Below are 17426 nucleotides of genomic sequence, written 5' to 3' on the forward strand. Positions count from 1 at the left end.
ACAGGTCATGAAAAGATGCTCAACGTCACTAATCGTCAGGGAAATCCAAATCAAAACCACAATTAGATATCACCATAAACTAGTCAGAATGACTGCCATCAGGAAGAACACGGATAACAAATGTTGGCAAGGATGTGGTGAGAAGGGAACACTTGTACACTTTTGGTGGAAATGGAAACTGATGCAGCCACTGTGTAAAACAGTATGGAGATTTCTCACCTTCCTAAATATTTGACTTTTAAATCTTTTGACATCAAATGATATCCCTCTCTGCCTGTGCCAGCTTGTCACCATCATCTATGGACACTGGTGAACCACCAGAGCATGTTAAAGCTAAATCAAGTAGTGAGTCAGATCTTGGTTCCTCTGCTCAAGATCATCACGTGGACTTCTGTCCTACAAGAAGTAGATATAAAATTCCTTTGCATGATCCTCACACAAACCAGGCTTACTTATGCCTCAGGACTTCTACATTTACACATTGCTTCCTTCCAATATACACATGGCTGGTTCCTTCAACTTATTTTCTGAGCAAAAAAAAAAAAAAATATATATATATATATATATATATATATATACACACACACACACATTCTCCATGTGACCATGCATGATCTATTTAAAACTTTAAAACTCTACTTAAAACTTCATTTCCCCCTTACCTGGGCACTCTCATCTCAATTTTCTGCTGTTTTATTGTATCCACACATAGCACATGTCATCACTTGACATAAAATACATTTTTCTATTCACTTGTTTAATTTCATTCACTGTCTGATTAAAATATAAATTCCATGAACTCAGGGATTACTGTTTTTTGGTTGTTTTTTTTTAACTGCTTCTCACATGCATCTAGAAAAATTCTTGATATAACATAGATGTTCAATATGTACTTGTTTAATGAATGGATAAATAAATGACCTAAGACGTATTCAATGAAATCTTTTAAAGTAGTGTAAACTCTATATAAATTGTTTGTATTTTTATTGGAAATAAAATTGAACCAATTGGTTATGAAAATGATTTATGCATAACATTCTTAATCTGGTTTCTCATAATGGAAGCTAACAAATGATGAATATGCAAAGCTTCTTGAACATAAGATTCAAGGAAAATAAAACTGTATATGCAATTAAGGCAGTGTGGGCAATAAATGAAGCGAAGATTGCACAATAACAATTACTGTGAAACAATTAAAATAGTAATTTTTGTAGATTCATATAAGAGCTACAAATCTTCTACCCCTAGAACTCCATAATTAAATATTTGCCATAGTTCAATTAGATGTTGTATATTATCTCTAATTTTTCACTATTTATACAAAACAATACCCACAAAAGTGCTATAAACAAAAATAGCAAAACAGTCAAGTACAAATTACACGGAATTAAAAAAAAATTGTTTGATGTGGATCATTTTTAAAGTCTTTGTTGAATTTGTTACAGCATTGCTTCTGTTATTAATATTTTGGTTTTTTGGCCACGAGGCAGGTGGGATCTTAGCTCCTGACCAGGGATCAAACATGCACCCTCTACAGGAGAAGGCAAAGTCTCAACCACTGGACCACCAGAGAATTCTCATGCATGGAATTTAAAATGCAGCTTATATCAGTTGGTATTAAATATCTTTCACCAACGTTAGCCAGTTTTACTACCTTTAGTCCCCCAAATGGAATTCGCAACCACAAAAACAATGACATGGGGGAGGGGTGCAATAAATTGTCAATCAATTAATCTCCTGAACAGCTTTTTGTTTTAGTGTATTCTATTTCAGAGCTCAAAGCTATTTAAAGATGTCATCTATATTTATATTCATATTCAATTTTCTCCCTCTCCATCCTCTCTCCCTTTAATTCTTATATTGCACCACAATCCAGCTGTATAAAATTATCTTTGACATTTTAAAATTCTCCATCAATGATGTACAATCAGCAGGATGAAGCTTTGTCAACAATTTCAAAGTCTCTATACCAATGAAGCCACATGTGCAAAGCCTGCCATCCTTCAAATCTTATCTTGTACAAACAGGTTACATGAAATTGACCAGACTCCCTCAGATGGTAGAAAATGAAGTCCAAGCCTCAAAGCTACTGCTGCAAAAGTTATAATTGACATCTACTTTTGACTCCAGGGGTTTTTGACAATTTCTTTATCAGTTTTCTTAAATCAGTAATGAATTTCAATGAAAAGTCATAGATCTTAAAAGGTAGCTAGAAATTAATAAGATAAAAAAATAATGCTTCAGTCAGTGAGTTCAGTCGCTCAGTCGTGTCCGACTCTTTGCGACCCCATGAATCACAGCATGCCAGGCCTCCCTGTCCATCACCATCTCCCAGAGTTCACTCAGACTCACGTCCATCGAGTCAGTGATGCCATCCAGCCATCTCCTCCTCTGCCGTCCCCTTCTCCTCCTGCCCCCAAACCCTCCCAGCAGCAGAGTCTTTTCCAATGAGTCAACTCTTCACATGAGGTGGCCAAAATACTGGAGTTTCAGCTTTAGCATCATTCCTTCCAAAGAAATCCCAGGGCCGATCTCCTTCAGAATGGACTGATTGGATCTCCTTGCAAATAATGCTTAGTTAACTGGATAATATATAAGCATTATTCAGGTTTTCATCAAGAGATAACTTATGTACTTGGAATATTTATAAAGGAGAATAAGCAAAATCCTGGCAAGCCAACCTAAAAATATTCACAGAATATTCACAATATTCTGATTGTGAGCTATATCATGCAATCTTTATAAAAATACATAGTGAGTAATTTGTTCAAGAATCAATGTTATTTAAGAATCAGTGATTAAGCATATTCTTATTTAGTCACAAACACTGATCTTTTTTCATATTTGCTATTTTGGTAAAGCCTAAACAGATCTTCCTTATAATAAACACACAGTGAATACCCCTGTCTTGGGAAAGCATGGAAGTAATCTAAAATATTTTTTAATGTTATAAAAAGAATTTAGTTTTATTTTCCAACTTGAAAACATTCAGAAACCATGATAATACCCATATCTATCACTTTTCTAGAGTTGTTTATACTTCTATAATAAAAATAGAAACAGTTTTTTTCTCTAAAGATAATAGTACACATAATAATCTATGTGGTGAAATAAAATACAAGAACAAGAAAAAATCTATCTGGGGGATTTCTCATGATCAGAATTTTCCCAAATGTAAAAAGTTACTATTTGTTTTTAATTTAAAAAAATTAAACAATAAATTATACATTTCTGGTATTTATTTCTGTATATTTTGACAAACATAGAGCCATGGTCTGAAAATCCATCAATATTTCATTTAGTCAGTCAGGGCTGTCCCTAGTTGCTCTGATGGGCTGAACTGTACGTACCACCACCAACTCATATGCTCAAGTCCAAACACTTAGTAGCTCAGAATGTGACCATATTTGGAGATAGGGTCTATAAAGAGGTAATTAAGGTGGTAAATGTGGTCATATTGGTGGGCTCTAGTCCAATATGATTGGTGTCCTTATAAGAAGAGGCATTTAGGACATGGACACACAAAGAAGACTGTGTGAAGACCAAGGAGAAGGCAGTCATCCACAAGCAAGGGGGAAAAAAATGCAAGAAAAAAAAAAAAACTTGGTGACCCCTCGATGTTGGATTTCCAGCCTTCTGAATCATGAGAAATGAAATTTCTGTTGCTTTAAGCCATCTGTTTGTGCATTCTTAGTCTCTTCAGTCGCGTCTGACTCTGTGTGACCCTATGTACTGTAGCCCACCAGGTTCTTCCGTCCATTGGATTCTTCAGGCAAGAATACTGGAGTGGGTTGTCATACCCTCCTCCAGGGGATTTTCCTGACCCAGCGATCAAACCTGTGTCTCCTATTTCTCTTGCATTGGCAGGCAGGTTCTTTACCACTAGCACCACCTTAAGCCATCCAGTCTGTGATAACTTTTTTTTTCTACTGCCTTAGAAAACATGCACTGCCCCTGGGGTGATTAAGGCAGGTATCTAGTGACCCAAAGTATGAAAGCCTAAATAGATGGCTGTTGATTTGAAAAGTACACTGCAAGGCGAGCTGGTTTACTGTCTCTAGGAATTGGCTCACTCTGGAAGAGACAGACCCTCTGTGATCAGCAAGACAGCGGGTATCAAAGCATCAAAACAGAGAAAATAAAAACACAGTAATAGAATTGTTCCCTTGTCTCAAAAGAAAAAAAAAATCAGACAAATTTTTGAAAGCACACTAGTTTGAAGAAGAAAATAGAGAAGTCTTGTCAGGAAACCTATATGTCTGAAACAGAACCATTTCTATAAATCAAAATAACCACCAAAAGACTTATTACAGCATTCACTTTCAAGTGGACACATTTCCAAATGCTATAAATCTGCTGTAAAATGACAGAAAACACAATGTTTCCACTAAACCATGGCAAATGTTTGCCTCAGCTTAATTCATCCTGATAAAAATCTCATTATTTTGAAGACATATCTTTATTTTTGATACTGAAACAAAGCCTCAAAAATAATATAATATTCTTAGCATAAGTGTAAGTACTACTAAAGAAATATATTCCCATGACATTTTATTTAAATCTGCTTTTTATGGAATGATACTTGTGGCTCAGCAGAAAGAAGAATTCATCCAAAATCCCAAATACTTGATATTTAAATAATTTCACATGCTCTTTGTTCAGTCTATTATACAATTCTCATTTAGCTGTGTAGGTAAATCAATACTGTATGTGTATGTATGTACAGGGACTAGGAGCGTGGGGGCATTTTCTGTAAGAGAAGGCTTCTCAGAAAAGACACCCTGACTCAGTCTGAAAGGATATCTAGTGGTAGGACAGGTCATAAAAAATTTTTGTGAAATAAGCAGAGGGAGCAATGTTTGCAAAGATATGCAAAAAAGGAGATAACACTAGACTCACAAGTAGCTCTTTTCGGTCAGAATATGGGAATTCTTGGGGGAATTAAGAAGGAAGAAGTTGGGCTGGTGTGTTAGAGCAGGATCCTGGTGATCTTATGTCATGACAAAAAAAATCTGAATTCCATGCTGAAGGCAATGAGAGTTACTGAGGGATTTAAATAGAGATTGGCCATAGTTGGATGTTAGAAAGTACAAACTGGTGGATAGCAGGTAGTAGTGATTAGTGGAGTGGAATAGACTGAAACCGGAATTTTCAAAATCCAAGAAAAAAAAAATGTGGGACATACAAAATCAGAGTTGGATGAATAATAATGATAAATAAGTGGAGACAATTGGAGAAATATAAGAACATACTCTCAATAATGTTTGGCACCAAGTTAATGTGGAGGTAAGAAAGGGGAAGACGGATTGAAGAATGACTCCTTGGCTTCTATGTGAGACCAAACAGACATCAATAGGGAACAGAGGAAAAGGGAACTAAGAAAAAGAAATAGAGTTTGAAAGAAGATTGGGATTTATTTTAAAATATGCTAATATTGAGTTTCTGTAGCAAATGGATAAACCTGTTCTCCTTGCCTTCTTTTATTACAGAGGCCAAATTTAAACACTCAGTTTTCTTAGCCTCCCTAGCAACCAAGGTTATCTGCATGACGATCACCTAGCTGATGAACGACATGTCCAAAACTATTTCCTATGCCATTCCTTCCTTCTTCCTATCCTGAATGAGAGAGGTTATTCCAGAAGAATAAGATGGCAAGCATGAGGCAAGTAGCAAGAAAACGCCTTAGTCCTTGAATTTAGCAGTATCAGAGTTGAAGAATCTATGCCATGACTATCTCCTCTATTAAGTCATCGGACAAGTGAAAAAGTCACTCAGTCATGTCTGACTCTTTGCAACCCCATGGACTAAACATTCCATGGAATTCTCTAGGCCAGAATACTGGAGGGGGTAACCTTTTCCTTTTCTAAGTGATCTTCCCAACCCAGGGATGGAACCCAGCTCTCCCACATTGCAGGTAGATTCTTTACCAGCTGAGCCACAAGGGAAGCCCCAAAATACTGGAGTGGGTAGCCTATCCCTTCTCCATGAGATCTTCCCAGCCAAGGAATTGAACTGGGGTCTCCTGCATTGCAGGCGTATTTTTTACCAACTAAGCTATCGGGGAAGCCTATTAAGTCAAAAGCAAAAGCAAAAATCTCAGACTATTCTACTTTCTTGCATCCCAATGCATATCTAACCCTATTTTCCATTGGAGTAAGATTTTCCTCATGGAAATGTCCAGAAGGTGTTGAGATGGATCTGCCTGCTTCTCCCACTTGGCCATCACCACCAGGACATGAGACTGAAACCATTGACTCTAGTCATCCAGAACCCTACTCCAGGGCAGTCGCTACCAAATGCAAAAAATCAACACAAGACTAGGTCTCATGGTTCCCAAAGGCTAGTTCTGTTCTTAAACCTAGGGTTAGGCTGACTTCACAAAAATTTCCTAAGAACATTATTTACAACGTAGGCCCCATCTTCAGTGATTCCCATCTAGCAGGGCTGGAATGAATCCCAGAATCAATCACTCTTTTACGTGATTCTGATGATTAACTAGATATAGTCTGTCAGTGCCTGAATTTGAGTGGAGAGTCTCATTTGAAAATTTAATGCCACCTAATTTTACCATCTCTCACAGTCCCACCATTTATAAAATGCAACTCCATCTGAATGCCAATCTTATCCCATAACGCTTTATCCTTTGTCTCCATTATTAGTCCTCATTCTGCTGTGTTCCCTCCAAAAAGTTTAAATATGCTTTCAATCTTCATTCTATTTGAAAAACAAAAAACAAAACCCATGCACCCTCACCTTCAAAGATTCAAAGAACACTCTGTGACCTTGACCTGAGTACGGAATTTTTCTAAAAGGAAACCACTCACTTTGCAGCTTTCCCCAAGGGGAGATATCTTTTTCCAATGCCCCATAAAACACAAGGCCAAAAATTAAAGTCATCATCCTTCTAAATCCCCAATGTCAGTGATTTATTCTTCCATGTTGTAAAGACATCTTGGCTCACGACATTTAACTTATAGCCCTGGGTCATCCATGCAGGAGGTCTGATTTCCATATTTATTGAAGATTTCAGTCATGGATTTCAAAGTCATCTTCTCTAGAGCTTTATCTTGTAATCTTGTATAAACGTAAAAATCATGTAAAAGCCCTACCCAATCATTGAGCTTTAAAATCCATGTCTCATCTTCATCAAACTTTATTTCCACATCACTTCAGACTAATATAGTGATAACACTATCTAGAAATATTCTTAGAAATTGTAGATGCCAGTATTTTTCTGTGTGACCCCAACTTATCTTTGAATGTTCAAGTATCTGGTGCTCTTACTCCCACTATTATTGCATTGTTTATTTCTATAGTGATGTTAAGGAGTTTAAGTGCTTACTAAAAATCTGGCATTTGTCTTCTGAGTAATTATTATGGCCCATCTACACAGGCCTTTGTCTTAGTGTATGGGTCATGGGTACATAGAGAAATGGCTTTGGTTCCCAGAGCTGAAGATGAAGAGTTAAGTTCATGTCTGAAATGATAGCAGAGTCCTATTACAAGCAATCTCAGGTCCCAAGCACAACCCAAGCATTTTCCTGCATAAACTTGCTGTGTAAACAGTTTCAATGGCAACAGCCATTTCCTAACTCCCTGATGGTCCAGGAAGTCCAGTCAATAGCTTATTTCATGGCTTTGTTCTCCTTTGAGGGTGATCAGCCAGACTGAGCAATAAATACAACTATTAGGGATCATTTTGTCTGGCAGACCTCAATTTCTGTAGAAACTATTAAACTGAGATATATAATGTCCCTGCTGAGGTGATCAGGGTCAGGGACTAGATGTTTCATTCAAAATCCAGTGTAAGTGGGCTGTGCTCTGGTTCATAAACAACCATGCAGGGTAACAGAAGAGAGATTATTAGGGGAGTTTTGAATGGCAGATCATGCACTGCCTGGAATTGACAATGTATTCCCTACTGGCATATTGCTTCCCTTCTGATAAATCGAAGGAATATTATCTTCTTTGAGTGAAAAGTCACTGATGTGCTTAATAATAATGCTTAATACTAATAATGCTTAAATTATTTACTTCTAGGAATGGGTGGAGGTTACAGTCTGTTCCTTTAAAGTTCTACATTTCACTTATCTATATCTCAATTTATCCTAACATGATTTCTTACTAATATATACTGAGAACTGACAATACAAAGATGAAAGAGAACTCTATGTATTCCGTGTTTAGAACTCTTGTAAATTTACCTTGATTTGAGCGACAGGAGACACAGACCTGTAAGCTCTTATAACAGCAGAAGTGCTTTTTAAGTATCAAAGCACAATGCAAACATCCTTTATCAAGTTTCCTTGGTCTCTCTTAGGCAGACTGGAACATTTTTTTCTTAACCACATTTCTTCTGTTACTGGAACATTTTTATTTTAACCACACCTACCATTTCTTTGTATCCAACTAGAACTTGGAACCCTTTCTGCAAAACAGCTTTCTTGATTCTACCATGTCATAATAAAATTTCAAAAGGAAAAAATTCTATCAAATATCTATACTCAAATATATCAAATAAATGTGATTATTGCATATTAGCCTAAGTTAATTTCATCCTTACCAACTTACATTTTAAACATTGAACTTTCCTATTAAGAACAATGTGAATGGTGAATTGAATATTGCCCAGTTAATGTAATCACAGGAATGATATGGATAATTTTTTAGATCTGATGTGTGGTTTATTGATCTAGTTGTTTCAGTCTAAATAGAAAATAGATTATAACTAATATACTTCTCCATTTGTGTCTTTCAATGGCTTAGTTAAATTGATTCTCTAAGAAGACAGTTTCAAATCAATGGGGGCCAGTTTTCTCTTGATATCCTAGAAGGCATAGAATTCTCTGGGTAGGATTTAACTAACCAGTGTAAATATGCTACAGGGTTCCAAATCTGAGACTCAATTACACACTTCAGTTCTTTATAGTAGCCTGTGTTCACCTCTAGCACAAATCTAGTCATTGTACCACAGTGTATAAGGACAACAGAAAATAGTTCACTCTAAAACATTAAGCAAAAATAAAAGAGCAGATCAAAATCATTACACAATGTTTAAACTGAACTGACTTTTTTATACAATAAGGATCAGAATGAGAAAAATATCTTACCATCTGCTGGCAAGCAGCCTGAGCTAAAAGATAGATCATCAATAGCTATGACTTCATCCTGAGCTGAAATCATCTGGCCTTGAAAAACAACCTGGACAAGAAAAACAAACAAAAATAAAGAACAAGGAACAGTATTGTCTCACAGTCTTGTAGCACAGAGTCTACAAATAAAAGAAACACAATACTTCCTAGAAGCACATGGGTGACCATGCCAATTCCAAGAGGAGAGAGATCTATACTCTGAAGAACAAAAAAATGCCTGCATGGGAGGGGAGTTGGAGGGAGATTAAATACATGCATGTGTACGCTGAGTCCCTTTGCTGTCCACCTGAAACTATCACAACATTGTTAATCGGCTATACTCCAATACAAAATGAAAAGTTTAAAAACAAAACAAACAACACCTGAACCAAAAAATGTAGTCTTCTCTGTATCTCACATGTTTAGAATAGGTTAGGTAACATATTTGTGAAATGAATCAACAGCCACCTGGTTTCTTCCCTATATCATCTTCCATGTTTGGTTCCTATGCATTCATACTACTTAGCATTTACCAGTTCTGGGAGCCTCATTCCATCTTAAGCTATGGTTCTCAGTATTTTGCATCATTATGCAAAAATAAAGAGCAGATCAAAGTCATTACCTCTGGTTCTCTGAATTTTACTCACAGCCCCATCTTGAATGTCCTTGTCCTATCTTCCTGCACAGTTTCTGCCATTATCTAAACATAGCTCGAGACACTGATTGGAAATCATTGTTCAGTGACTTACTGTTAAAATGACTGCATGTTGTACTGTGATGTGAGGCCAGCCCAAGTCTCCACCAAGAGGAAATCCTCTAGCAGAATGAATCTGAGAAACTTGGAAAGATCAAGTAATCCTAATTACTTAAATCAAAAAAACATTGGTGTATTGGTGGAGAGTATCCTCCTGTCCTCACTAATGAATATCAATAATGTGTGAGGCTTAATTCATGGATACATTAAACCTGTGTGCATGACTCAACCTTACTCATAGTGTAGACATTATTTCAAGACATCACACTGCTTCTTAGCTTAACAGTTGGTCTGTGTCACAAGACCTAGGAGATCATTTTGCTGTCCTGCATTTTCTTTTGTTCCTGTACAACGTGATGTCCTAATATATTTCCTTTTAAACCAGGGATTGTCTACTAGTCTATTAAAAATGAGATGAAAAACATCTATAATGTATCCAGTGAACTGTCAATATATAGCCCTAAGAAAGTCATCCTCTCTTCACATCAATTAGAATAACCATGGGACTACTTACAAGTCAGGACCATGATGGAAAAAGTCTATTAAAAATTGTGATGTAGGGATGGCTTCATATGAAGGTAGCATAGCATAGTGTGTATGCTCAGTTGTGTCTGACTCTTTGTGACCCCATGGACTATAGCCTGCCAGGCTCCTCTGTCCATGGGATTCTTCAGGCAAGAATACTAGAGGGGGTTGCCATTTCCTGCTCTAGGGGATCTTCCCGACCCAGGGATTGAACCCATGTCTCCTGCATTGCGAAGCAGATTCCTTACCACTGCGCTACCTGAGAAGCCCCCATAGCATAAAGTGTATATTTGGAATCAGATTACTTGAATTTAGATCCCAGATACACCACTTCCCAGCAGGAAGACCCTGGAGAAGTTACTTAACACTTCTGTGCCTCAGTTTCTTTCTTTGTAAAAAGGTACTGATAAGAATAGTTATTACCTATATGATAAGATGTATGCAAGGTAACAAATGAATCATCACTTATAAAACTGCACTTGACCTATATAGTTGGCATTAAATGTCGGCTATTATGGCATAGAGTTATTAAAATATGTAAGCTACTGCATAGTATTTACTAATTAAAAATCTACTCTGCACAGATTAACTTTATTCTTCTTGAAAGCCTATTCATATAGATACATTCCCTAGTTCCTGCTGAACTGAACACTTACCTATAGCAGCCACATTTAAAAAAAAATTATTTTTGGTTGAAATGCAATTACTTTAGTATAATTGAAAACATTTCTATAGTATTACAATGATCAAGGATAACCAAAAATTAATATTTGGATACTAGTATTTCAAGGTGTCATAAGGTACTTGCAGCAGCCACATTTAAAGAGAAAAGTGGAAATAATTGTTGACTAATTACCAGTCTCTGTTCTCCTCCATGCTCTCCCCACAAACCCATTCATCTTCAAGACTTTAAGTGTCACCCAGGCTCATGAACACATGTTTACATCAGGAATGTCAACCTCTTTCTCTTGAGCTCTCCTTCCCCATCTCTACCATCTGTTGAATATTTTCAGTCAGGTGACACGAAGGCACTTTTAATTCAAGATGTTTTTTCCTCTCAACTTGGACCTCTGCCCTGACGCTCTTCCTCTGAAAATGGTATCAAGAGACTGCCATCTGCAATGCTCAAAACCCCAAAATGATCCTTGGAATCACTTTCTCCCCCAGTCGTGTCCAATAGATCAAGACCTATTAAACCCTCTTTACTTTCCATTGCTATTTCCACTCCTGCATCTTCATACCTGATCTAATGAAATAGCTTTTATGTTATTTATTTGGCTCTGCCAGGCCTCAGCTGCAGCATGCAAATTCTTAGGTGCAAAATGTGGGATCTATTTCCCTTCCCAGGGATCGAACCACAGGCCCCCTGCATTGGAAGCATGGAATCTTAACCACTGGACCACGCAGGGGAGTCCTGAAGTAGCTTTTAAATTATCTTCTTACCTTCAAGCCTCTCCTCAGAGTTTGCAATATGTGTATTTATTTATTTGATTCAGTTAAATTATAGATTAACTTGGTATAACTGAAGAGAAGCTAGTATGAAAATTGGCAGTCATTTAAGCCCACTGGCACTGCAAGAGCAAAGGTTTTCTTAGGGAAAAGAATTGCTTCTCTAATTGTAGGAAAATTACTTGTGGATCTAGGGAGCTAGGAAACAAAAGACCCACCAGGTACAAGGAGATAATCCAGTTAAATATATTTAAACAAAAAGTTTCCAGGGATTTTGGCTGGGATCCTGAAAGGGGGGATGGGTGAATTATCTAAAGAATGTGGAAAATGAGTGAAGTTGCTCAGTCATGTCCAACTCTTTGCAACCCCCATGGACTGTAGCCTGCCAGGCTCCTCTATCCATGGGATTTTCCAAGCAAGAACACTGGAGTGGGTTACCATTTCTTTCTCCAAGGGAACTTCCCGACCCAGGGATCGCACTGCAGGCTGGCTCTTTACTGTCTGAGCCACCAGGAAAGCCCTTAAAAAACACAGAAACACATGATAATTTTTTAAAAACCAGGCCCTATAGTCAGAAGCTGTTTGTGATGTGGTAATTGCCTTTCTAAGAGAAGTGATTAACATTCTTTGTTTTTTCCAAAACTTAGGCAAGTAACCTTTTCCAAATACCCACCTCATTTTTTTCTGTTAGGTGAAGTAAAAAAACAAAACAAAAAGATAGGGACTTTCCTGGCAGTCCAGTGGTTAGGACTCTGTCCTTCCACTGCAGGGGACAAGGATTTGATTCCTGATCAAGCAACTAAGATCCTGAGTGCCTCAGGGGCACAGCCAAAATAAAGAAAAGAAAACAGCAGCAAAGTAGCAAAACAAAAGCAGATCACAGCACGGATAATGAAGTTAGAAGTTTGACACCATCACATAAGTCAGGTATAGACTGCACTGATGCTATGGAAAACATGAGACAAATTTCTTTCACCTCAAACATTTTTAGAGAAGATGGCTTCGGAAGGGAGGGTTTGTGCTTGAAATACTCTATTTAAATCTTCGATGAAACTTTTATGGCAGGTGAACAATGGATATAAACTCACTTGGATTATACCAGTAACGGCATGAACAGAAACCCTTGCATTTATATCTTCTGTATGAGAATTTTTCTAATTAGTTATGCATTCAATGGTCTTTTTCAAGAAAATATATAAAACACAAGAAGATGACAGTAGTCTTTTCATCGTCATGCATTCACACAGTAAGTATTCTTGAATTAAAAGATAAAATGTCTCAAATTATGATTTTGAAAAGTTTGAGAGTAGCAGTAAGTTAATAATTTATATTTATCATTATTAACCACATCTTTTGTTTGTATTAATAAAGCGCATTGTTTCTGAATGGGAGAGTGATGAGAAGTCTCTGGCATTTCTAAGTGGAATATCAGAGAAATGACAAGTAGATAATAGCATATTAAAAATGCTTCAGTATCATTTTAAAATTCAGGCACTGATTTCAAGAATCCAGATATTCAACTCAAAAGCCACAGTCAATGATATACTTAGTAACATAATATTCATTCTTTCCTATCCATAAAACCAATAGGGGAAGTCCCTTCAAGAACCAGAAAAAAACAGGGATGAGGAGAGATTTCATCTGAATTTGAGGCTAAATTTCTGCTATATGTTTAGCCTGGTTTATTCTTTGGTTCTATGAATATTTTAAGACAATAGTAAAATTAATTGCTTTTGTCTGCAATTTTGAGAAATGTGATCGCAGTTCATTAACATCATGCAATGCATAATAATGTTTCATCTAACACAGCAGACAAAGGATTGTTTAATAAGTCACATCAGATCTGACCAAATCTAGAGGTTGGATTTTTTTTCTATATTTCATAAATTCTTACATGGCTTTATTAGATAAAAAAATTATCGTGGCTCAGTGACTGACTGAGGTCTGAAATCAAACTATCCTATGTTCCAATCTTGTATGGGATTTGGTGTATTATTTCATTCTCTAAAGCTTACAGTCCTCTGGACTTCCCTGGTGCTCCAGTGGCTAAGACTTCACCTTCCAATGCAGGGGCCCCGGGTTCAATCCCTGGTTGGGGAACTAAGATCCCATTTGCCTCAGGACCAAAAAACCAAAACATGAAACAGAAGCAGTATTGTAATAAATTCAATAAAGAATTTAAACATGGTCCACATCAAAACATTTTTAAAAAATAAAGCTTACAATCCTCATGTGAACAATGGGGTAAATGATAGTTGAGAGGACTGCCATGAAGGGCCAGTAAGATAGTATACATGAAGGACTAAATGTAATTCTTTACATACAGTAAGCACTTAATCAATACTAGATGTTATTCTTTAAACACCTTCAGAAACTTTCTGAAACACTGCCATCTCTGTGGACGAAATGCATAAACACCATTCCTAGTTTATACAGCAGCAGTCTCTCAGAAATTAACATACACTTCAGGTTAACAAGGGATGGATCTAGTTAGTCCTTTACAGGTGAAGGCCACAAAGTCCCCACACAGGAACCAGATCCAGAGGGTTTCTCAGAAACCCATGCTAAGCCAGAGTCCAGCTGGGACGAAAATCTATGTAAGTATTTCTAAGGCAAGCATGAATGACTTTAAAACTATCAAGGCAGCATGCATGGGAAACTGCCAAGAAAAACAAACAAATAAATAAACCTAGAATAATTCTAGGAGACTTGTAAATTGATGAGGCAGCAGATACTGTCTGGAGACGCTGATTACAAAATGGCCTCAAATAAGCCTCTTTCTAAAGCTTTTCAGCAAACAGCTACTTCATAGTGGCAGGCAGTATTACAAGCACAGCACATCTCTGTGGCCCAGCTCAACAAAAGCAAATGAGTATCTGTTCACTCACTGACAGGATAGAACTAGAACATACCTGCTGTCTTAAAGATCAGTGTAGCCAGAGGATCCCATGAGAGTTGTACAGTTTCCTAATTTTTAGCAATGCCTTTAAGGTAGAGGCACTGTTTTTGTATCAGCAATGAAGGATTTTGAGAATCAAATTAATATGCTCCATGGGCATCTGTTTTGGTGGAAGACACTGCTGCATTTTAAAGCACTCGGGTGAATAATCTCACTTCCTCTGCTACAGCTGAATTGCCCTGGAGATAATCTATTTGGGAATTAAAGTTTTATAGTTATCTACTTCACATATTTAATCATCAACCCCCACAATATGCTATTTGGGAATGGACACCTGAGAAAAGCAAAGAATATATCCTAAAATGCTTAACTTACAAGTAGCAGGTTCCCGCTACTTGTATCCAACATCAAATCTCTTGTTGTGCTACTAATAAAGACCTTGACCAAAATATTTTTTGTTGTTGTTGTAGTTTTAGTTGCTAAGTAGTGTCTGACTCTTTTGTGATCTGTGGACTATAGCCCACCAGGTTCCTCTGTCCATGGGATTTTCTAGGCAAGAACACTGGAGTAGGTTGTCATTTCCTTCTCCAGGGGATCTCCCTGGACCCAGGGATCAAACCCACATCTCCTGCATTGACAGGCAGACTCTGCACTAAAATAAGAAGGCACAATGCTTGACAAAGGTAGCTTAAGACTCTTTTTTTTTTTTAATCACCCACTCTGTTTCAAAGTCGGAAAAGATGTATAAATACTGATAAATTTTACACACAGACAAGAGTCTCATAGCAGTCCTTAAGGTTTAGACAAGCATGCAGACAGAGGGACTTCAGCAAGCTCATCCTTCCGCATCTAGTCAGTGTCCCCTCAAAGGCACTCTTGACTCTCTTGTTGCTATTGTTACAGAAAAGAGACAGACGTAGGGAATTAAGAAAATAAAGTAGTAATATAATAAATAAACTAGAAATTTCTCCTTTAGTTAATGACACCTGAACATCCACAACAAATTGGATACATTCTTGTCTGGGGTTCTCACTCTGCAGAGCACTCCCCACCAAGGCAGGAACTCAAGATGTCTTGTCCCTGTGCCTGAGGAGTCCTTTATAGGAAGACTTACATGCCTGATGGCTTAAAATACCAACCCCACCTCACTCACTCACTCACGCAGACACACACCCCAATAATACTGGATTTCAAGAGGATACAAAGCCTCGAATGACAGAATTATGCTTCCAACTGTACAGTTCTCCTAAGTCATCATCCAGGAGTCACCTAACTATCTACTAAATGATTCTCTTTCATCTTCTTTGGATCCCCATTTGGCTTTACAAAAGGCTGAAAATTCTGAACTTCAGTGATTTTATGATAGATCAATTAAGAATATGTGCCATTCTTATATCTTATCATTCCATTTTAATAATAGAGGTCTTATTCATTCTCCCATATTCCCTCTTAGCCACTCAGAATTCAATACCATTTACTCTCTATATTAAGGCAAGTGCTAAATCCATCACATATCAGATGATTTTCTATTCCATGTCAAAATTATAAAATAATAGATGATAAAGGAAACCTACCTGGGCTAAACTGAGTCACAGACCAGGTTTAAAAAGCATATTTGTTCAGAATACAATGTTTTAAGATCCCTTTTTTAACTGGAAAATTTTGCTTGGCTGCCCAAAATGTTAAAGTATGCACTATTTTTCTAAGAACTCCTATAATAGTTATTAGATTATAATTTCCATCATATATAAGTTTTATTAGGCTGCATAAATAAATGTCTTTTATAGGCTTACATTGGCTTTAATTCTCAAAATTATTTTAGAAGATGAAGGCTGCATTGAATAATTTGAGTTTAACCATGAAATGACTATGACAATGATTCCACTTCAGCAGCATTTGGTATTAATATTGAAAACAATCTATGTTCTCATTACCCAAGACAATCCTATTCTCTCAAAAGCTTGAGAAAACTGTGAAACAGAAGCAATTTTTTTTTTAATTGGAGGATAATTGCTTTACAATGTTGTGTTAGTTTCTGCCACAGATTACTGTGAATTAGCCAGAAGTATACATATGTCCCCTCCCTCTTGAACCCCTCCTCCCACCCCTCTGTGCTCTTGTCACAGAGTACCAGGTTGAGCTCCCTGTGTTATACTGCAACTTCTCCAAAGCCATCTATTTTACAAATGGTAACATATGTGTTTCAATGCTACTCTCTTAATGCATCTCGCCCTCTCCTAAGCCCACTGTGTCTGCAGGTCTGTTCTTTATGTCTGCATCTCCATTCCTCCTTACAAATAGGTTTATCAGTACCATTGTTCTCAACTCCATATATATGCATTAATATACAATATTTGTCTTTTTCTCACTTACCTCACTCTAGATTCACCCACCTCACTATAAGTGAATCAAATTCTTAAGAATGCAAAATGAAATGAAAGAAGATTGGAATGATGAGAGAAAAAGGAGAGTGGAGGGGATTCAAGAAATTAGGAAGAGGGTCATCATTGCCATCTTTCTAAATTCCATATATATGTGTTAGTATACTGTAGTGGTGTTTTTCTTTCTGGCTTACTTCACTCTGTATAATTGGCTCCAGTTTCATCCATCTCATCAGAACTGATTCAAATGTATTCTTTTTAACGGCTGAGTAATACTCCATTGTGTA

General features: G+C 37.0%; 1 protein-coding gene across 1 annotated transcript in view; it reads right to left on the bottom strand.

Annotated features, from left to right (window-relative positions):
• MALRD1 (MAM and LDL receptor class A domain containing 1) overlaps positions 1-17426 on the bottom strand; it is a 585291-nt gene that overhangs the window by 550457 nt on the left and 17408 nt on the right. Inside the window, exon 5 of the mRNA XM_040248365.1 lies at positions 9111-9201. Within this exon, the coding sequence (XP_040104299.1) occupies positions 9111-9201 (91 nt within the window). The remainder of the gene's footprint in view (positions 1-9110; positions 9202-17426) is intronic.

Source organism: Oryx dammah, unplaced genomic scaffold (assembly GCF_014754425.2).
Source record: "Oryx dammah isolate SB20612 unplaced genomic scaffold, SCBI_Odam_1.1 HiC_scaffold_10, whole genome shotgun sequence".
NCBI lineage: Eukaryota > Metazoa > Chordata > Mammalia > Artiodactyla > Bovidae > Oryx > Oryx dammah.